At 35.8% G+C, this 22918-nt stretch overlaps 1 protein-coding gene across 9 annotated transcripts in view; it reads left to right on the top strand.

Moving 5' to 3' along the window:
* The window catches only part of SEC24B (SEC24 homolog B, COPII coat complex component), a 67157-nt gene that overhangs the window by 22407 nt on the left and 21832 nt on the right, over positions 1-22918 (top strand). For 4 of the 9 annotated variants that reach the window (XR_002832267.1, XM_023764845.1, XM_023764844.1 and 1 more), the window contains 5 exons: positions 6506-6610; positions 11753-11833; positions 14671-14894; positions 17966-18150; positions 20918-21020. Coding sequence is in view for 8 of the 9 variants with exons in the window: in XM_023764845.1 (XP_023620613.1) it covers positions 6506-6610; positions 11753-11833; positions 14671-14894; positions 17966-18150; positions 20918-21020 (698 nt within the window). In the remaining variant the exon portion in view is untranslated. The remainder of the gene's footprint in view (positions 1-6505; positions 6611-11752; positions 11834-14670; positions 14895-17965; positions 18151-20917; positions 21021-22918) is intronic. The other 5 variants (XM_014466710.2, XM_006101372.3, XM_014466711.2 and 2 more) reach the window with 5 other exon arrangements.

Below are 22918 nucleotides of genomic sequence, written 5' to 3'. Positions count from 1 at the left end.
TTTTGAAATTCACAATTTATATTTCCAGAGCAACCATTAGTAATATTTTTAGGGACTATACTCACTATGTAATGATAGCTCCTGATTTTGAAGATGAACAATTCTCTCTCTTATGTTCTGAAACTTAGAAAAAGCATCATAAATCCTTAGGCTGATTTCACTATCCATATATGCTGAGTATTTATGTAGTCTACAGAAGCCTTTCGATCATTTGATCAGATTATACATTATACATTTTTTTAATTTGGTCTTATAGGAAAACCAATTCTAGCACCAAGGGGTGTTCATTGATTCCCAGCCAGTCAGTGGGTATATTGGGAATAGAATCTAGTTGTGTGTGTTTTTTAATCCTCACCTGAGGAATTTTTTTTCCCCCATTGATTTTCAGATAGAGTGGAAGGGAGGGAAGAAGTGGGGGAAGAAAGAGAGAGAGAAACATCAACATCAGAGAGACACATCAATTGTTTGCCTCTATCAAATCTACAACTGAGGTACATGCCCATTAGGAGGAATCGAACTTGCAACCCTTTGGTCTGCAGGCCCTTGCTCTAACCACTAAACAATCGGCCAGAGCACAATCTAGTTTTTATAAGTGTTTGCCTTCAAAGTGAAAGGCTGATAACGAAAGTTTTGCTTGTCATGAGTAAGGGTAGGTTGAAGCCCTAACTGAATGAATGGTGTCTTTCAGCTGCATTGATTGATGACTCATTTCCTTTTGTTGTTGTTGGTTTTTTTTTTTTTTTTAAATATATTTTATTGATCCTCTACAGAGAGGAAGGGAGAGAGATAGAGAGCTAGAAACATCGATGAGAGAGAAACATCGATCAGCTGCCTCCTGCACACCTCCCACTGGGGATGTGCCCGCAACCCAGGTACATGCCCTTGACCGGAATCGAACCTGGGACCCTTCAGTCCGCAGGCCGACGCTCTATCCACTGAGCCAACCGGGTCTGGCCCTTTTGTGTTGTAATCCTCACCTGAGATATTTTTTTGCATTGATTTTTTTTTTTGAGAGAGAGAGTGAAAGGGAGAGGGAATAGAAACATTTATGTGAGAGAGACACATCGATCGGTTGCCTCTCACACGTGCCCCGACTAGGGGGTGGAGGTTGAGCCTGCAACCCAGGTATGTGCCCTTGACCAGAATCGAACAGGGACCCTTCAGTCCTCGGGCCAACACTCTATCCACTGAGCCAAACAGACTACGGCATTCCCTGCTAATTTTTTGTCCTTTCATAATTTCTTTTTGACCATTTTACTTTTTAAATACATGGTATTATCTTATTGTATCATAAACCACTTTTTCACAAAATAATTGTAATTATTTTCCTTAATAAGTAGATTTGAAAAGAGAATGAGCTACCATTTATCGAGCACTTATAATGAGCCAGATATTTCATATTTATTATTTAATCCCCATGTCAATCCTATGATGTAGATATTATCTGTTTTACAGATGAGAAAAGTGAGATTCACAAAAAAATTACATAACCAGTCCAAATTATAGATTAGTAAGTAGCAGAATGAAAGATTTTTAACTCAGACTTTCTGTCCTTGTGCTCTTTCTATAAAATGAGGCTGAATTTGTTGGCTTTTAAACTCTTGATTTACCTAAGATACGCTCCTTGTTAAAATAAGTAACAGAAAAGATAATACTGGAGATATTTGAATTGTAGCTTTTAATATTTCTTTTTCTTAAGTAGGAGATTGACTTCTTAGTGGCCTCTATGCCTTTGGCTAGGTCTGGGGTACACTATAATTGTGTGAGTCAGGGATACCATGTATGTTGTACAAGTTGTAGTTTGCGTGAATGGTGCCTCTTGTAGTTGTGCAGTGCATGGTTGTTGGTCTTATATGACTTACTAAAACAGTACTACTTAAAAGAGTAAGTTTTTTTGGTCACAGCTTCAAAGATGCCCTTGCTTAGTTAATTCTTTCAAAGACCTCGGCATTTTTTACTGGTTTTTAAATATCATCTCCTATTTACATAATATTTAGTATATTTCAGGCACCATTCTAAGGTTTGAAATATGTATATTAATTATATTAATTTATTTCATTCTCAAAGCAACTTATTTGAGGTAGTTATTACCCCTTTTACAGATCATGTAAATGAAGAACAGAAAGGTTAGTAACTTGCTCAAGGACACACAACTAGTAAGTAGAGGTAGCACCTAGAATTGAACCCAGAATCCCAATCTATCTATAATATCCTGCTGTTTATAGTCAGTATTTTTTACTGTTTTGCTTTGTTCTCATGGGATTCTTTCAAAAGTAGTGGGTTGTTTGACAGTAGTGATTGGGGACCCCATACATTCAGAATTATTAAATACATTCATTTTTCAATATTTGAATTAAGAATGTTCCAGTGAAAACCAACCCAACTTGTAAGGTTTCATTTTTAACAGATACATGTATGGCAAGGTAAAAGAAAGTCTATAGATTTAGGGAGTTGTGATTAATAACTTAAGGAAGGGGATATGTTTTCCCTTTAGCGCCTGAGATTTTTATACCTCAGGGCAATGCGTTATAGTAAGGTTTAGGATAAATTCAGAATAAGTTTCCTTTGTAAAGGGAGAGAAAGGCTGTTGTTAACACAGGCACTTTCTTAGGTGGGTAAGTTTTAGGAAAGAGGAATATGGTAATTGATTCCCTTAAAACCATCCTTTTGAAAGAATCTTTGGAAAGCTTTATAGTATGTGTACCTCATTTGAAGACCAGTTTAGGAAAGATAACAGTTGCTCCAAAGTCTGAACTCTTGAATTTACAAAAGCTAACCTCACAAGGATTTGTTCTCTTAAGACTAGTTTGTTTTATTTCCAATGTAGCTGTTTCTAGGGAATAGTGAAGGAGCCTTTTATTAAAAGTATCCCCAAGGATATGGTCTCCTGGAGAGTTTTGCCAGAAAGTACTTTAATGATGGGTAGTTTAAACCAAATGTCCTTTTTAAGATATTGGAGCCCTGTTAATTACAGAACTCTTCATAATGTCAGATTCTTGCAGACTTCTTGCCTATTGGTTTCATAGTCATACCTTGTAAGTTCTAATTTAGACAGAATAAGTTAGGATATAGCATTCCCTCCCCATGTGATGGTGGTGGGATGGAAGGTACTCCGTGTACATTTTTGCAGTGGGTTTTGGGCTGAGCTCTGGAAGACATGTCATATGCTTACCACTTTCTTTATAAATGCAGCCTGTGTATGTCATACATAGGTTCTGGCTCGTAAGAAAAGAAATCTGAGAAAAGGCATTCTGGAAGTTCTCGGAACCATTCACATATTGCAGAACAGCAGCTTGGCTGTCAGCCTCTTTCTGGCCATACTCCTTTAGTGCAGTTTGTATGTACTGGATGGATCCAATCTAGAGAAGGGCACTTAATACGGATTGGCTGATATTCTGGGCTCTTACCATTCCTCTTTGGATTAAATAAAATGTCATATTCTTGTGCTATTACTATCACCAAGCTTTTTTAACAAAGTTTACTTGAACAAAGGAAGGCTCAATTCTGAGCATATTAAGGCACATTTGGGGAAGGGCTTAAATCTTGATACTTTCATCTCCAGCACTTCTTACAAAGCACTGCATCTTTTTGCAGGAAAGTAATGTTTTGAGTATGCTGGCTGATATTCTGTTAATATAGTATAGTTGACAACTATAGTATAATCTAACATGATATTATGATGAGTGATAATATTACTCTAGTCTGTCTTATTTGTGAATTTGTTCCAGTGCATGGAGTCATTGTTTTATAATTTCTTTTTATCATTCTGTAGTCATTTCATTTGCTTCCAATTAAGTATTGGATATTTTTCCAATAATAAGTAAATCTATTTTTATTCATTAAATCTGAAGAAAGAGAAGGAAATATTGATGATCTTATAATGTTATGGTGTCCCTGTACTTTGGTTCTTTTGATTAGTACAGTCAGCAACCTACATATTCATTCAATCATGAAAATAATGGATTGTCCTCTGATTTTTTCTTGATTATTGGCCTCTGTTAGCTCAGCAGAGTGGTTGGCAAACTCATTAGTCAACAGAGCCAAATATCAACAGTACAATGATTGAAATTTCTTTTGAAAGCCAAATTTTTTAAACTTAAACTATATAGGTAGGTACATTGTTATTAACTTAATTAGGGTACTCCTAAGCTGGCCTTTGCTAAAAACGTCCTCAATCTGAGGGGTCGACCTCAGCGAACGTACCCCCACTTCTTCTAACGCCACTTCTTCAAAATAGACTCGCCCAGGCTGAAAACCCGACTTCTGCGCATGGGCCACGAAGTTTCAATCGCACTGTACTGCGTGCGTACCCGCACGTGGTATTTTGTGGAAGAGCCACACTTAAGGGGCCAAAGAGCCGCATGTGGCTCGCGAGCCGCGGTTTACCGACCACTGGCTCAGCACAACAAATGGAATTTCTTCCTGTTTCTTCTTACTAAATATATACATATACACACAGGGTGGGGCAAAAGTAGGTTCACAGTTGTATGTGAAATGTTTATTCTTGTATTATATTTATTAATTATTGTGTTATTTTCCATATGAACAACTGTAGACCTACTTTTGCCTCGTCCTGTATGTGTACTTTCTAAAGTGCAGTGCTAATTCATACCTTCTCTAGATGGACTGGAATTTAGTATTTCATTTAAAAGGCCATCTCTTCCATTGCCTGTCTGCAAGGCTCTGTATATTCAGTGATGAACAAAACAAGTGTAGTTCCCATCCTTACGAACATTGAGTGAAGCTAGGGGAGGTGGGGTTTCTGTTCGGTCATTAATTATTTCCACTTCTGAAACATACTTTTCCCCCACCTCAAAAACGTAAGTTTATGAGCAAGGTGTCTGTATGGTTGGGCTTTCCACTGGAAGAGGGACATTTTAAAGCCAGCATTTTGGACTGCTAGTCGAAAGCTACGACCTCACCATGTAGCCACTGCTCCTGGCACATCTTGCATGACACCTGGCTCCCAACACACAAAAGTACTTCATTTTAAGGAAGTCCTTAAATTGAAGAATTTCTTTTCTATAAAACCTTTTTACTGTAAACATATGTTTACTTGTAAATTTCTTAGTATATCTAACCTAAGGTCTAATATTAGTCAAATTTTTATCTTACCTAGACTTTTATTAGAGGAATATGCCCCTCTGAATTTGGTCTTTCAAGGTATCAAGCTTATTTCTTGTATTTTCTGAAATTATTTAAATTGATTTTATTTTCTCAGATGAATTTATCATAACTGCCATTTTATCTATATATTTAGAAGATGTTTCAGCAAAGCTAGCTGATTTTTTTCATGACTTTTTTAGTTAGGGTGAGGAGATTACACATGTACAGTTTAACCTTTATTCCCTTCTCAGTTCAGATGTTGCTCTTTAATAGCTTTTTTCTTACTATAGACATAGTTATGTTTATCCATGCTAATTTAAAAGGTCACCTGAAAGAAACAATGAAGAGAGCATCAGGGAGCTACCATGGGATTTTGGTGAGGCCAGGCTTCATTGTGCTTCCAGTATTGTGAAATGCTCTTGAAAATTCACACAGTTTCTAGGTTTTTCTTTTTTCAAGCTGAGCTGTAAGATTTTTCTTACAGGGGGCTTATTCTTATTTATAAGGTATTTTTAATTAAGATTATTTTCCCTCTTAAAAGATTTCTGTAGATGTTAGTGTTTTAAGTCTTGATTTTGGCACATTAATTAAATAATAAAAACACCCAATCAAAATTTTAAAAAGAAGTATTATACAGTTACCAGCTGTTGTGCCTTTTCTACAGACTCTACCTTCTCTTGGTGGATCTCACAGAGGACCACTCATTGACCTACTTCAGACTCAGGTGCAGGCAATTGACTGAAGCTGAGATAATTGGCCATCTCAGAAAATACACTATTCTGTAATTGCCACACTTGCAGGGTCACAATTAATTACTGTCCCCCCCAACCCCCCAAAACATACACACACCCTTTTTTTGAACATCTGCTGATAGCAGAGAACTATGCTGAATACAGTTCTTTTCTTTAACTGTCATTCTTTTTCCGTTATGAGAACTGAGTTACCATCAAGGTGGCATTAACAGAAGGAAGGTATCAAGAATCTCTGTGTGTGTTGTATGCTATATAAATTCATTTCAGTAAAATGATCACTGCTCACCAAGAATGCACAGTCCCAAAGGAAGTATACTACAAGGGCCCTAAACTCAAAGAAGGTAAACGTATAGAACTCAGTGAGATTTTCAGAGATTATCATTGCCGTTTCCTAATATTGTTAGTGTAATACATGGTACTTTTTTCCACACTTAAATCAGCTACTTCATATTAAAGCTGCTTTTACTAAACTGCTTTTAGAGATTTTCTAACAGTTTCCGTTTTGATAATAAATTTGCTAATATTAATATGCATGCTGGGTTGCTCTTTGGAATGTCAGAGTTCTTTCTCACTTTTAATGCAATGTCAAAGTTTATTTCTCATCTTTCCTGTTGGTTTGACTCGTGTTTGTGCTTTCCACTTTACAGGCATGCAGTATGGTGAATATGTTAATAATCAAGCTAGCTCCGCACCAACTCCCTTGTCATCAACTTCCGATGATGAGGAAGAGGAGGAGGAGGATGAGGAAGCAGGTCTGCTTTAGCTTTACACCAGTTCTTAATCTTTTCCTACTCAAGTTCTTTTTTTTTTTTTTAATGTCCACAGTCTTATAGCCTCTTTAAAAAGTATCTTTGCAGATTTAGCTCAATGAACTTATGAACTTACTTGGTTTAGGTTATAGAAGATTGGGGTCACTTGAAATTTGGTGTTTTGCTTATTTGTTTTGTTTTTCTTCCTTTGGACATCTTTACCATTTCATTAAATAACAATACATTGTTCATGGTGACAGTGGTTTCTTCTTTCAGACATGCATTTCCGCTCAGGTCATGCAAAAGAATTTAGTGTTGATTGAAGCTTTTGACTGTTTGCTCTAACACCTTTTAGGAGGAATGTTTTCTTTTCTGCTTTGCATGCTACTTAGTCTAAACAGAATAAACCATTTGGATTTATATAACAATGGCAGAAATAGAACAATGTTTCTTTAAGCTCCTTTTAGCACTTACTATATATTTAGAAAGCCAAAAATTTGTAGTTATTTTCCAGTTTGCAAATATTCTCTATATATGGTGGCTGTTGCTGGAAGTTCCATCTTTCTGTACAGTGAGAGAGGGCAGAGTACTGGGGCTAACATGAAGGTAATTTGATACCAGAGTTAGAGTTCAAAAGGTTCAAATGGTGATTGGATGTCTGGGCTAGCCTTAAATCTAATTAACTAAAATACTAAACATTTGCAGATGCTTTATTGTTTCCAGCCTGCTACAGATATGTAGTATTTAATCAGTAATATGGATTATGGATTTTCTTAAGTGCCAGTAAACTAACGGTATAATAAGTCCCAGTTATCTCATTTCTCTGTAAAAGTATCCTGAATTCTGTACAACTAACTTATAGAGTCTATTTGTAACCTTATTAAAAATTTATAGAGTTCATTTGTAACCTTATTAAAAATGCAATAAGCTCACAGAATAGTTTGGAATCTAGAACAAAATTACAGTGAATTCTATGTTAATCATAGTGTTTTATAGGACTATATAGGATAATCTGGAACCAGATGTAGGATTGGATGACAGGGAAGATTCTCTGGGGGATTAAGACTGGTACCTGAGCTGAGTCTAAAAGGAGTAGTTGGATTAGGCAGGTGAGGGATCTGGGGAGAGGCACAGATACTTTTTAAAACAAAGCAAGGAGGTTTTGAGAAGATGGCATATTGGGGAACTTTAGTGAATTTAGGACCTATGGTCTGCAAAGGACCGTGGCCAGAAGAATTGAATGAGGTTGGGTAGAATGACTGGATGAGATCTTTGAAAACCAGGCACAGCAGATCCTCAAATAACATCATTTTGGTATAAAGTTAATGAGATACTGCAAGAACTTAAATCTTGTTTATATTGATTAGCCTATGGTCAGATTGATTTAATTATACATTACTTCACTTAACACAGAAGCTATAGATGATGTTAAGTGAGGACTTACTGTATTTCATATTAAGGTGTTTGGATTTTATTTTGAAGGTAGTGAGGAGTCACTGAGGGAGTTTACATGGAAAAATAACAGCCAAATTTGCACTTCTCTTACAAAAGTATTCATAGGAGCATATTGAAACTAGCCTCTTAGAATAATCTCGTGAGGAAAATGAGTTCTGAGGCTAAGGTAGCCAGAAGATTGAAGGAGAGTATAGCATAGCATTACCAAACAAAGAAAATCATTTTTACAAATCGAAAGTAATTTGGCTAGCAGTGGTAAATGTTAAGGAATGTTTGGTTGAAGTCTGAGAAAAAACAGTTGGCTTTATCAATCAGGGTTCCTGTCTTGTTTTTTCTGCCCCCCTCCCCCCCCACACCCCCCCAACCCCATTTGTAACACTGTTTGAGGGGATAGGGGGAGGGATGAGAGAAAATGAAGAGCATTTCCTAAGTCTGGTTAATATCTGTTTAATATTAACAGTAGTCCTGTGGAGTAGGTATTAGTTTAAAATCTGTTGTTACAAATAAGAAGTGGTTCATAGATGTTAGGTGTCTTGTTCATTTTCTTTTAACTGACAAGCGGTGGAGATGGAATTTGACTTACACTTTTTCCATGATTTATGCAAGTTATGAGGAAATAAAACTTCAAGTTGGTTAATTTAAAGTTGACCAATACTAGTAAGTACATTGGACTTCCTTGACCCATGTTGCTTATCTTTTAAAGGCTTACATGCATCCCCATACTTTTCCCCCACCTTCAAGGATTTTGAGCTGTTCTTATGATCTATTCTCCCTTTGCTTCCTCAGATTTCAGCTCTTCCTCTCTTCCTCCTCCTCTTCTTTCAGTGTATGACATGTAGCCAGTAAAAGAATAAGGGAAAATTCTTCCTAAGTACTGCATTCAAATAGTGATAACAAATACTCTGATTTGTTCTCAGAGTATTTGTTACTAATTGTAGTGTGAAGTAACTGAGGTAAATTGGGCCTATGTAAGGTTTAAGAGTGTGAAAAAGTACCAAAGTTGTTTGTTCAACTGAAACCAGCTAGTATGCAGAAAGCAGTACTTTGCTTGATGTTATTTCATTTGCCTCTTTATTTTAGAAAGTCATGTTAGTATAATTTAGCACTGAAGCTTCAGATTATTTTATTAAAATGTATCCCAAGTATGTATGTTTTGGATGCTATGTTTGGTTATTAACTTAGAATGAAATTTTGGCTAGTAGGCCATTAAAAATATTTTTAAGCTGTCACTATAGTTCAGATTATCAAAGTTCAGAAGCTCTTTTTTAGCTTTAGGTGAAGTTGGTTGAGTGTGTGACTTTAAGATATAAAGGTACCTTTTTTTGACAGCAAGATGAATACTGAAACTCTGTAGATTAAAGTCATTTTCTTAAATTTTTTTATTCTTTGTTTTAAAATTGTATTTATTTTTTTTCAATTACTGTTGGTATTAAGTGTTATATTAATTTCAGGTGTGCAGCACTCCTATATTCTAAGAGTTTTGTAGTTTTAGTGCTTACATTTTGGTGTGTGATCTACTTTTAGTTCATTTTAGTGTAGAGTATAAAGAAAGAGTCTAACTTTTTTTTTCTGCCTGTGACTATCTAGTTGTTCCAGAACCATTTGTTGAAAAGAATTTACACAATAATAAAGTTAATTTTAAAGTGTACAATTCAGTGCCATTTAGTACATTCACAATGTTGTGCAACCACCATCTCTATCTAATTGTTTCATTTTGTTTTTTGTGCACCCACCACTTCTATCCAGTTCTAATTTTGTGAATGTACTAACTAAACATTACATTATCCCAAAGGAAAACTGTGTGACCATTAAGCAACAGCTTCCCATTTCCCCCTTCTCTCAGCTCTTGGAAACCACCAGTCTACTTTCTAGCCCTATAGATTTCCTAGTCTGCATATTTCATATAAATGAAATCATGCAATGTGTGACCTCTTCTGTCTCGCTTGTTTCACTTAGCATGTTTTAGGAATTATTCATATTGTAGCATGTGTTTGTACTTTATTCATTTTTATAGGTAAACTAGTAGATAAATAATACCCCATTGTATAGATATACCATATTTTGTTTATCCATTCATCTGATGAATATTTGGTTTTTGGTGTATTTTTTTTTAATGCTATGACTTTTAGACTTTGACCTTATGTATTAGCATTCTTCTTTAGTTATAAATTCACAAATAAAAAAAAGATCCATTCTTCCCCATTCTTAATTAAGAATAATGACCGATGTACACCATTTTTCTAGTTATCACAAAGAAAGTGTTTTGTGTTTTCCACCTATTTTTTTGTAGTCCTCATACTTTGCATAAGTTTTTTCATGTTTAGTGTCTCATTGAAGCCTCACAAGAACATTAAAAAAGACATATAGGGCATTTTTTTAAATTGTTCTCATTTTGCAGAAGAGAGTATTGATTGTTTTTTCCCCAAAGTTATATAACAAGTAAATGACAGAGTCTAATGTAACTGCAGTCTTTTGCTCCAAATCATGTTCTTTGCTGGTAATAAAATCAGTCTATGCAAAAAGCTTTAATTGTTATGCCATGAGTCAACATACCTAGTCACAGGGTTTTCCAAAAGTAGCCAATGAAAGGTAATTATGCATGCCTATTCTTTTTATATCACAGTTAAAAATTAACCTAAAATGTAGTTTAAACTCCATCTATAATAATAAAAGCATAATATGCTAATTAGACCAGACATCCTCCCGGATGACCTTCCAGATGAAGCCGGGGCTGTGAGGGAAGCCCGAGTCCTGGGTGCCTGCTGGCGGCCGGAGGGAAGCCCAGGTCCTGGGTGCCAGAGGGAAGCTGGTGCCAGCAGCTGGGGGAAGGAAGGTCTACTCTTACACGAATTTTGTGCATCGGGCCTCTAGTTTATAATATTGTTGTTAAGAGCTAGGATCACCTCTGTACCACAGAATCTTGTCTTACAGTTAAAAAGACCAAGAGCTCTAACACCAGAGAGGGACCATGTGCATTTTTGGTTTTATTCATCACTGTATACACTAGCGTATTTACCTAGTATAGCTGTAGGCTCTCAAAATATTTGTTGAGTTAATAGATGAAGGAAATGTATTGTACATTCTACTATCTGTGTGACCCATCACTAAATTTCATCATAAATTGCCACAGAAAATTTCTATTAATTTTACAGGTTTTGAATGAACACACAATAAGAATTCTTTTTTTAATCCTCATCTGAGAGAGAGAGAGAGAGAGAGAGAGAGAGAGAGAGAGAGAAACATTGATCGGTTGCCTTCCATATGCGCGCCAAGTGGGGATCAAAAGTCATTAAAATTTAATTATCTTAAAGTATCCTAATACTGATAATATATATTTAATAGTTTACAGTTTGATAGATGCAGTTTTTGAGATGTAACTGTATTAAAATTTCTATCAATGTAAAATTTATATTTGTGTGTGAAGTAATTTAATATCTATTCTCTAGGATGCCATCACATGTGAATGATTAAATCTTACTCCACTCATCAGCTCCATCGTCTTCCTACTCTCATTCTCATCCCCTATTCTTGTATCAGAAATTTATTTATGTGTTTTTAAAAATGTCTTTAAACATCAGTCATTTTACATTTTCACTAGAGTCAGCAAAGCATCTTCTATAAAATTGCCAAAGGCTGCCCTAAGATACATTGTCATTTTAGACTTAGTAGACACTTTGGTTTTCCTTTTAGGTATTGACAGCTCTTCTACCACAAGCAGTGCTTCTCCACTGCCCAACAGTTACGATGCCCTAGAAGGAGGCGGCTACCCAGGTAATTTGTTTTGTGCCTGTTTAATGGTTGCTTGAAAAGTCACTGACCATTAATTGCTTTCAAAACATGAACATGTATTATACATAATTAGCAGGGTGTATATTTTTTAACAGAAAAGGGGACATTTTCCTGGTATTTCTCAGCCTTAATTATATGGTATTAATTTTTATACACCAACTATGAATGTTGTTTTTGGGCAGCTTAAGGAAATTTATTACTCTATTTTTGTTATCATGCTCTTTATCTTTTTCCTCCTTCTCAAAGTCTTTTAATAGTGAATAATTTTTCTCTTCTTTTCCCTTTTTTATGCTAATAACTCCTTAAATATATTTTATATTTCTGTTCTCATGCTTAGGTCCTTGAATTCCTTCCAACTAGCCTCTGAATATAAGTAGTCTTTGACTCTTTACTCCCCCTATGGCTCCTGGCTGCCTCCACCAGGTAAATAGATTAACCAACTTGGATGTAGTTTTTGGAGGCATTACTTTTAACCATATCAGGAAATAACTGGTCATTACATAGAAATAGGAGTAGTGGATAGTATTAAAGGAAAAACACACAAACTTAACCTTTTGTAATTAATAGTCATTTTTATTATAACATCTTATACTGTGATTTTCCTGATTTGCCTTTCTCCTATCACCTGACAATCACACCTGACCTACCTTTTTTTCTCTCTCTCTTTCTGATGACTCCAAACTTTAGGACTAATAGAATAAGTAATGTTGCCCTTCTCTTCTTATCACTCTGAGAATAATCCAGGATTAAAGTTGAAGTATTCTGTACTTAACTGAATGCACTATCTTGCTACCATTATCCTATGAATCAGAAAAGTTTAATCTCAGCTTAATATAGAATTCCCTTTTAATATTTTAAGAATACTTAAATAAGCTACTTTAGTCTTTTGTGGTTACAGATTTTTCCCACCTAGGAACCAGTATTTGTGTGTATGTGTATAAGAAGTTGTGGACCATTCTAAAAGCAATCATTGTCATCAAAATATTCTAGAAGTTACTTCATCGACTAAAAGATGAATAGTCTAGCTGGCCGTTGTGGCTCAGTGGTTGAGCATTGACCTATGAACCAGGAGGTCATAGTTTGATTCCTGGTCAGGGCACATGTCCGGGTTATGGACTCAATCCCTGATAGGGTCATGCAGAAGGCAGCTAATCAATGATTTTCATCATTGATGTTTCTATCTCTCCCTTTCCCTTCCTTCCTCTCTGAAGTCAATAAAAATACATATTAAAAAAAAAAAAAAGATGAATACTCTAACTGTATAGTGTGTCATGAGCTTCAGAGTAACCTGAAGTGAAATGTCCAGTGTGGTGTAGTTAAAAGATCATGGCCTTGGAGTTGGGCCTTGGTTTGTTTATATTCATTTATCAACAAATCTTATTCTCATTATGAACTGTGCTTTCCGAGTAAGTGAGTGACCTACGGCAAATTTTCTAGCAATATATATAGCAACAAAATTAAGGAAAGATGTGAGCAACTGTAGCAGTAAGGTTAAGTGAATTGAAAGTTTACTATGTCAGGTACTAGGATAGATTTTAGGTCTATAGAAATGTATGAACTATTGTCCATTTCTTATAGAAGGGGATAAGTTTTAGACTTCCATGTTTATGAATCCAGTTCTTTATTTCTTATGCTGATGTCATGTTAAGAGACCTTTCTACTTACGGTCTCAACGCCATGAGGAGAGAGAAGCAGGAAATTTAAGGATCTGACACTGCGTTGACGCTCTTGTCCTTTTAAGTCTGGGATGTTACCAGAAAGCCAATAAGCCAAGCCTTGCCTAATTAACACATGATAATAGAGAGCAGAATGTGTAGGAATGTATCTTCAAAATTAGAGCAAATAGAGTCAGTAGAAAGATGTGATTCCTCAAGAAACTTTTTAAAAATAAATTTTATTTAGTCAGTTGCTTTTGAGAACGCATTTTTTTCATAGTCTGATTACTGGTGAAGAATATGATTTTTTATATGAAAATAGATTTGAATACATCTATATTATAGCTATGACTTGGAAAAAAATCTAACAGTCAATATACCAAATTGTTAATAATGGTTATGTGTAATAGAATAATTTTTAGGATTTCTTCTTGTTATTTTTGTATATGATGATTAAATTTTCTACTGTTTTCATAATTTTAATCACATTTTAGTTTTTGTTTTAAATTTCAATAATGGAAGAACATTGATTCATTAAATTGTATTGACATCTACTGCATACCAGACATTGTTTTAGGAGCTGGACACTTCTAGACATTCTTTCATATTTTCATAGTTTTGCCTCTATAAATAATACAGATTTCTAGGGGATTATAGAAATATGCCACTCTTTTCATGGACATATTTTATAGATGGCAGGGTCAGATAAATGGCAAAGTAGAGTAAAGAGTAGTTGACACTCTTTTTAGTGCTTTGCTTTGTTTTCTGCTTTATAGCCCCATTCCTGAGGAAAAAATAAAAGGAAAAACTGTTTTTTGTATGGTTAATATATAAATATAAGGCCTTATCTATTAGAAATGCCACCTGAATATCAAAGTATTTGTTCAAGTGATACCAAATGAGGTTTTCTTAAAATAGGTCTATAAAAAAAAACAGATTGGGAACATATAAAACAGGATTAGCAAAATATTGATGATTATTAAGCTGAATGATGAGTATGTGGGGTTTATTAGTTTATTCTCTACTTTTGTGAATGTTCAAAATTTCCCATAGTAAAAAGTTAAAGAAAAAGGGAAATGCCAGAGGTTATGGCTCTCCCAAGAGCCAAGTCTTTTTATACAGTCGTGTTTTCAGGTGTTAACACCTTGTCTTTCTCTTTGTTAGATATGCTTTCTTCATCAGCAAGCAGTCCTGCTCCTGATCCCGCTCCTGAACCTGACCCTATTCCAGCTCCAGTGCCCACTGCCCCTCAGCCTTCAAAAGTGGCTAAACCATTTGGATATGGTTACCCCACTCTTCAGCCTGGTTATCAGAATACTGCAGCACCACTGCATTCCGGAGGACAGCCCTGTAGCCCAGCATATTCTGGATTCCAGCAGTATGCTCAAGTATGTATTTAGTCATAGAAAGACATTGCATATCTAAAAATTGTGAAACTATCAATTCTAACAAATTTCTGGTGATTCAAATGGGTCATAGGTACAAATACAGATAAGCCTGGATTGAGCATAGAATGAATTTGTTTCTAATTTTTAAAATATATTTCATTGATTTTTTACAGAGAGGAAGGGAGAGGGATAGAGAGTTAGAAATATCGATTAAAGAGAAACATCGATCAGCTGCCTCCTGCACACCTCCCACTGGGATGTGCCCGGTACCAAGGTACATGCCCTTGACCAGAATCGAACCTGGGACCCTTAAGTCCGCAGGCCGACGCTCTATCCGCTGAGCCAAACCAGTTAGGGCTTTTTATAATTTTTATGTGTGTGCATACATAGAAAAAATAAAAGGAAATATAAATATTAAATTTTTATTTTTTACTTATTTTTATTTATTTCAGAGAGGAAGGGAGAGGGAGAGAGAGATAGAAACATCAGTGATGAGAGAGAATTATTGATCAGCTGCCTTCTACACACCCCACACTGGGGATTGAGCCCACAACCCAGGCATGTGCCCTGACCAGAATTGAACCATAACCTCCTGGTTCATAGGTCGACATTCAACCACTGAGCCACACCAGGCAGGCAACATTAAATTTTTAAAGAGGTTACATTTGGATGAAGATATTAGCTGTAATTTTTCTTCATTGTACTTTTATTTTTTAGTCTTCATAATGTGCATGTATTAATTTTATCAAAATTAAATAAGCATTAAGTGTTCTGTGTGTTTTTAAATTCTGTATTACTAAGCTGGTTACCTCAAAAAAAATGATACGGCATAAATGTGGTTTGCAATTTTGGTTCCAACTCTAACTTGAAGAAATCTGTGTGACATATAACTAGGTAATAGCCTCCACATACATAAATGCTTGTCAGTGCTTATGTTCATTAACTACTTCTATGACCCATTTTGACATGACTTTGTTTGGATGCACCTCTTAAATACAATTTAATAATACAGAACAGTAGTTTACATTTATATTTATTGAGAAGAAAATAAAATATAAAAAAGATGGCAAAAACATTCTATTTATAATAAAATTGTTCTTAGACTAACTTTTTTTTTTTTTTTAAATATATTTTATTGATTTTTTACAGAGAGGAAGGGAGAGAGATAGAGAGTTAGAAACATCGATGAGAGAGAAACATCGACCAGCTGCCTCCTGCACATCTCCTATTGGGGATGTGCCCGCAACCCAGGTACATGCCCTTGACCGGAATCGAACCCGGGACCTTTCAGTCCGCAGGCTGACGCTCTATCCACTGAGCCAAACCGGTTTCGGCTGTTCTTAGACTAACTTAATAGAAATTTCATCTTATAGTGAATTAAGAATAACAGTTAGAGTGAAGTAGTAAAATTCTTTGTTTCTGGATTTAATCTTAGAATTAAGGTTCAAAAGGAAGAAGAAAACTTAGAGAGGCACCAGAAAAATATGGTTGATTAGCACAAATTTCCCTGATTTCCGTTTTGTTAGGTTTTCCAGATGAAGCACATTTTTAATCACTCTGGTCTGACTTGTGTGCTTTAAGCAAATTGCTATTTGGGGTCATAATATGTCATTTATTTATACATTGTAATGAAAAGAAAGTCAAGTTCAAAGAAAGAATCTGGTTCTTGGAATGTTGGGCAAGAAAAAACAATATTTTGAAATTGAAAGTGATGACATGAAAAGGTTTCATAATGACATAGGAAAAAGGTTCTTGGCCAAACCTGGCCTGCTGCCTACTTTGGTAAATAAACTTGTACTGGAGCACAGCCACACTCATTCTTTTATGTGTGTATTATCTATGCCGACTTTTATACTACAGTGGTAGGGTTGAATAGTTGCAAAAGAGACCAAGTGGCTCTTAAATTTTGAAATACTTGTTATCTGGGCCTCTACAGAAAGAGGTTACAGACCTTTGACATAAGAAAATGGGAATTATCATTCTTGTCCCATCATATTTGGGAGGTTATTTTGGCAAGGTTAAGAGACTGTCTTTGGAATAAAAGTAAAAATTAATATTTAATATACTCGATTTTTAAATGTAGCCTCATTCTATTCTTCTGTAATCACAATCCTTTTTATACTCTAGCTTTAGATTAGAGGAGTTTGGATAAAGGGGCAGAGACAGACTGAAAAATAATGTTGTTAATCACAGTTGAAATGAGCATCCTAAAGCCAGAGCTTTAAGAGTGGACTCTTAGACATCATCCTAGTCCCAACTTTCATTTTTAAAACTTTTTTCTGAAATACAATCCATAATATGTAAAAGTATATAAATTAGCAGCATGCAGCTTAAAACATTTCTACAAATTGTACATACTCACGTAGCCAACAGCCAGAGGCCATTCATGCCTTTTCTATTTATTAACCCTCCAAACAAGAATTGACAACTGTCTTGACTTCTAATATCAGATTAGTTTTGTTTGTTTTTAAAGTTTATATAAGTGGGATCATACTGTATGTACTCTTAGCTAGACTCTCTTGCTCAACAATATGCTTGTTATGCTCTTGTAGTTCATTCGTTTCATTGTTATATAGTACTCCATTATGTAAATATACCACAGTTTATTTGTTTTGTTGAGGGTCTTTAGGGTAAATTTCCAATTGGGGACTATTATGAATAGTACTGTTATGAATATTTCTCTTCATATCTTTTTAAGTGACTATGTATATATCTAGAAGTAGGATCACTGGAGTCATGAGGTGTCCATATGTTCAATCTCTGCAGTTACTGCCCAGCAATTTTCCAAAGCGGATTTTCCAATTTATACCTTCCATTAACAGTATGTGAGAGTTCCAGTTGGAACCAAAATTGCTAATAAGATTTTAATTCATTCAGTATTTTTGCTTTCAGTTTTTTTTTTTTTAAAGAATGCTTTAAATTGAACTGTCCTATTAAGTCATTCTACTGTTAATAACAGGTTTAAATGTTCTTTCTTTTTTCTATACATTAAAATCCCATATGTAGTATAATACATTTTATTCATGCTTGTTATATTGTTCTTTTTGTTTTGCTTTTAATTTATCTCTCAGCAGTATCCTGGTATGAACCAGCTGTCCTCCAGTCTGGGAGGACTGAGCCTTCAGAGTTCTGTACAACCAGAAAGCCTAAGACCTGTAAACCTCACTCAGGAGAGGAATATTTTACCCGTGACTCCTATTTTGGCTCCTATACCTAACTTGAACTTAGACCTTAAAAAATTAAACTGTAGCCCAGAGTAAGTATTTATTTTATAATTTTCAAAAATAGTATGGTATTAATTCCTTGAGTGGAAGTTTTGTTAATGTGAACACTTCTATTTTAGTTTGTATAGATATCCTGGATATAAAATTCAATTTATGTTGTTTGTTCCTGTCCCATCTCTGTCTTTTTCCACTCCCATTCCTATCACCTAATACGAGGGACCTTTTTTTCTTTTTTAGTGAAGGGTTTTAGGAACCCAAATCTATATTTTCCTTCTCTTACATTTTTTCTCCTCACTTTTCATCAGCAATTACTTCTCGTGTCTTTTAAATAAAGTGGAATCTTTACAGTTTTATGCCCTTTAATCTTTGATTGAAAAGGACATAAAGTTATATAATCGCAAGAACAGTTTTAACACGTTAAGCACCCAGCCTGCTTTGTCTTCCGGAAGGAAAGTATGGTGTCAGTCACCGGAGACTGACAGGGCGCTTAACGTGTTAAATTAATGGTTTATCCCTGAATTTTCTTTTCCCACTCAGTATAGAATGTGAAGACCGTTACCCCAGCCAATTTATCCAGCCTGAATTTAGATTTGGATTTCTTTTTATTGAGTATTTCCTCACCTCCTGGGGAAATTCAGCTGGCAGCCTGCATCTGGTGGCCATCCTCTGTGTGGATAAGCTCTGTTACGTACCTCACAGTGCCTCCAAGATAAAAAGTTGTCTATTCTTGCCTGCTTTCAGTACTTCTGTGTCCTGGTAGGATATTCCTCTGCTCCCAGAAGACATCCTCTGCTCCTGGAATCTCTTATAAAGTAAACTCTGATTCACAGAACAACATTAAGTTCTTCCTTGTGTTAAGAGAGTTGGTATTCTTTAGAGCCAGTATTGCCCTTTGTAAGGCAATAGATTTCTAGCTTTTTTAAAAAGTATAATAAGCCTCTCTTTTTCAACCAAAATCTTATATAGTTTCCAATACAGAAAATGGAGCTTTCCGAGGGCCCCCTCTCTACTCCCCCACCCTACCACCTATCCTCCACCTGTGCCTAAGGAAGTGCCAATATTACTTTGATAAAAAATGAATAAATTGATTCTAGGTTGAAAATAGCTGCCCATCCTTCTGAGTGTAAGCTTCTGTCAAGTCAATAAGTATGCGGATTATGGCCTTTATTATGAATAGTTAGGCATTCCCAAGTAGGTGAGTGTAGTATATTGTATGTGTATATGTACATGTATATGAATATCTATTAAAGAGTCCATAGGAAGGGAATGCTATATGCGTTTCTACTTAGTTATATGTTTTCTGTGAAAATATCTCATCAAAATAGAGTAATTAGGAGTACAGGCTTTAGAATTGGACATACCTAGGCTGCTTACCCTGGTTCCACTGATAAGTAGCTATGAGATTTTGTGCCAGTTATATAATCTCTCAAATTCTTAGCATTGTCAACTGTAAAACAGGAATAATAATTGTGCCTACATATTAAGATAAACTATTCAAATGATAAATATTAATGAATGCCTTCTAAGTGAAGTGCCAGGCACTGTTTCTGGTGCTGGGCATGAAGCAATAAACTGAACAGATTTCCCAGTCTCATGTAACTTAGATCCTATTAAGGAAGACATACTTTGAGCAGTCAAACTAATAAGTATATAATGAAATGTCAGCGTATTACTATGAAGTAGGGAGTAGTAAAAGTGGAGGGTGACTCTTTTTTATTGAGGAGTCAGGACAGCTTTTCCCAAAGAGTTACCATTTGAGTAGAGATCTGAAAGAAATGAGAGAGTGTGCCCAGCTGCTTGGACTGCACACGTAAAGGTCCCGGAGCAGGAACACCACCAGCCTGGATTTGGGTGTATCTGGCTCTCTCTGCAGACTGTCAACCACTCTAAGGAAAATGCCTTTCCTGGTTTCTCCTACTTCTGCTTTTTAGCTCTTTATTGATTCTGTGCCTACTGACCTTGACTTACAACTTAATAAGTTATAAGCACTTACTGTATGAGAGGAATAGTCCTACGATGACACAGGACAAAATGATCTCTGATCTCAAGTGGAAAAGACAGATAAGGTACACAACCAACTAAAGCAAGTCAGACTAATTGATACCACAGAAGCATAAACAGATCTCAGAGCACAGAGGGAGAAGTCCTTCTGACTTGTGATCAGGGGTGAGGGTGGCTTCAGAGGAAGCAGGAACTGATGAATCTCAGGCTAGGAGTTCAGCGGGTGAAAAGTGGGGAGTAAAAAAAGGAACAGCATTATTAAAAGTGCAAAGATATGCCTTTTCACTCACGTTTTCTTCTCCCTCCTATTTATGCCCTACATGCTAGTCATAATGGAGTAATTGTTTTTCTACCATGAAAATGTTGAGTCCTTAATTTAGGTATTTTCACATTTTACATATATACATGTTTAAAGTAATAAGGACCTTCCTAATTACCATTACAGACCATACTCAAATGATTTTCATTTATGCCCTTAAATCAGTGGTTCTCAACCTGTGGGTCGCGATCCCTTTGGCGGTCGAACAACCCTTTCACAGGGGTCGCCTAAGACCATCCTGCATATCAGATATTTACATTACGAATCATAACAGTAGCAACATTACAGTTATGAAGTAGCAACGAAAATAATTTTATGGTTGGGTCACAACATGAGGAACTGTATTTAAAGGGCCAGAAGGTTGAGAACCACTGCCTTAAATGTTCTTATTTATCTACAACAACTGTCTACTTCAGGGTGTTTTTTTTGTGTTTTTTTCTGATAGCTAATGTAGTCCGTGTTCTTTATATTTTTTGCAGTTCCTTTCGGTGTACTTTGACAAATATTCCGCAGACACAGGCTTTACTGACTAAAGCTAAGCTTCCTTTAGGATTATTGTTACATCCCTTCAGAGACCTAACGGTAAAGTCATATTTAAAAATATTTGTGGGTACTGACATGTGTTTTTATGTGCAAGGTATTTAGATTGTATATTTTCTTAGAATTTTTTCATCTTCTTTTATTTGAAGTTAACAAATTTCTGTCCAGTTCAATTCAGCAAACACTTTCTGAGCACCTGCTTTGTGACAGGTCCTAAACTAAGCACTGGTAAATATAGAGGTGATTAAGTCATTGGCCTTGTCCCTAAGAAAGTCTTCTCTAACAGGGAACAAAGATGTAAGAACAAATAATTACATGCAGGAGAATTAATACATCTTAACTAATCAAATTCTATAAGGTATTTAGGTGGTGAGTATAGTATGGGAAGTAATTTCCTCTGGCTATAGTAGCAGAAGTTTTCTATGAGTGATGAAGTCTGAGCTGGATTTTGAAAGATTAGTTTTGAAAGTTGGAGAGGCCATAGAGGATAAACTTAAGGAGTCCTAGAGGCCTGGTGCACTTGGGGGGGAGGGTCCCCTCAGCCCGGCCTGCGCCCTTTTTCTCAGCCCAGGAGTCATCAGTCGGACATCCTTAGTGCTGCAGAGATGGGAGAGGCTCCCACCACCACCGCTGCATTTGCCAGCCATGAGCCCTGCTTTTGGCTGAGTGCTGCTCCCTGTGGGAGCGCAATGACCATCAGGGGGCAGCTCCTTGCGTTGAGCATCTGCCCCCTGGTGGTCAGTGCGCATCATAGCAACCAGTCGTTCCCCAGTTCGGTTGATTTGCATATTACCCTTTTATTATATAGCAGCGGTTCTCAACCTGTGGGTCGAGACCCTTTTGGCGGTCGAATGACCCTTTCACAGGGGTCGCCTAAGACCATCCTGCATATCAGATATTTACATTACGATTCATAACAGTAGCAACATTACAGTTATGAAGTAGCAACGACAATAATTTTATGGTTGAGTCACAACATGAGGAACTTTATTTAAAGGGCCAGAAGGTTGATCAACCAAAGGACTTGTAATGCATGCATATAAGCCAAACCAATGGACATGGACAACAGGGGAATGAGAGCATGAGTGGGGGGAGGGGGATTTTGAAGGTTAATGGGGGGATGAGGACACATTTCTAATACCTTAACCAATAAAAAAATTAAAGATAAAAAAATAAAAATAAAATACATACTCTAAATAAATAAATAAATGGCCAGAAGGTTGAGAACCACTGTTATATAGGATAAAGGAAACACCAACAATGATGTGCAATTAGGGTAGAAAACTGTATGATTATTCCTAACTATTAAATAACCTTCAGAATAATAAAGTTCAGCCACCTCGAGTCTATTGAATTAAAACATTACTTGTTTAAGTTTCCAAAGTCTATTTGGTTTAATACCTAGCTTGTTGGATTTTTTTTCACAAACTTCTGGTATTTCATGCAAAAAATATATTTAAACTAAGATTTTGAAACTTCAGAAATAAATTTTATTCAAGTACATTTTATTTATACTTTACAAGCTGCATTTCTCACTCACACTGCTTTACTCCTGTGACTTTCTACCCCTCTTATTGTGACTGAGTTTCTTTTGTTCTTACTCATCCACACAATATTGATTTGCCTCCATATCATGCTAGGTTCTGAGGATACAAAGGTCAGTACGCTTCCTCGTGGAGCTTGCTTTCCTACTAAGATGAACAGAAAGGAGCAAAGTGAATAGCAAATAAAATAATTAGGATATGTAATGAGGATCTTGAATTCATTCAGTAAATACTATTTGATAACTTGTAATACTGTTACAACCTTTATGTCTGACCAATATAGTTTATTTCCCATATACACAGGTGAGAAATTTTAAGACAAAGAAATATACTAAAAGGTTATTGGGTTAATTCAGGAAGATAGAATAATATGTGATTTTTAAAGATCTTTTTCAC

Source organism: Myotis lucifugus, unplaced genomic scaffold (assembly GCF_000147115.1).
Source record: "Myotis lucifugus unplaced genomic scaffold, Myoluc2.0 scaffold_353, whole genome shotgun sequence".
Taxonomy (NCBI): domain Eukaryota; kingdom Metazoa; phylum Chordata; class Mammalia; order Chiroptera; family Vespertilionidae; genus Myotis; species Myotis lucifugus.
Note: the sequence above shows the minus strand (reverse complement) of the source record. Positions and strands in the feature narration are given on the sequence as shown.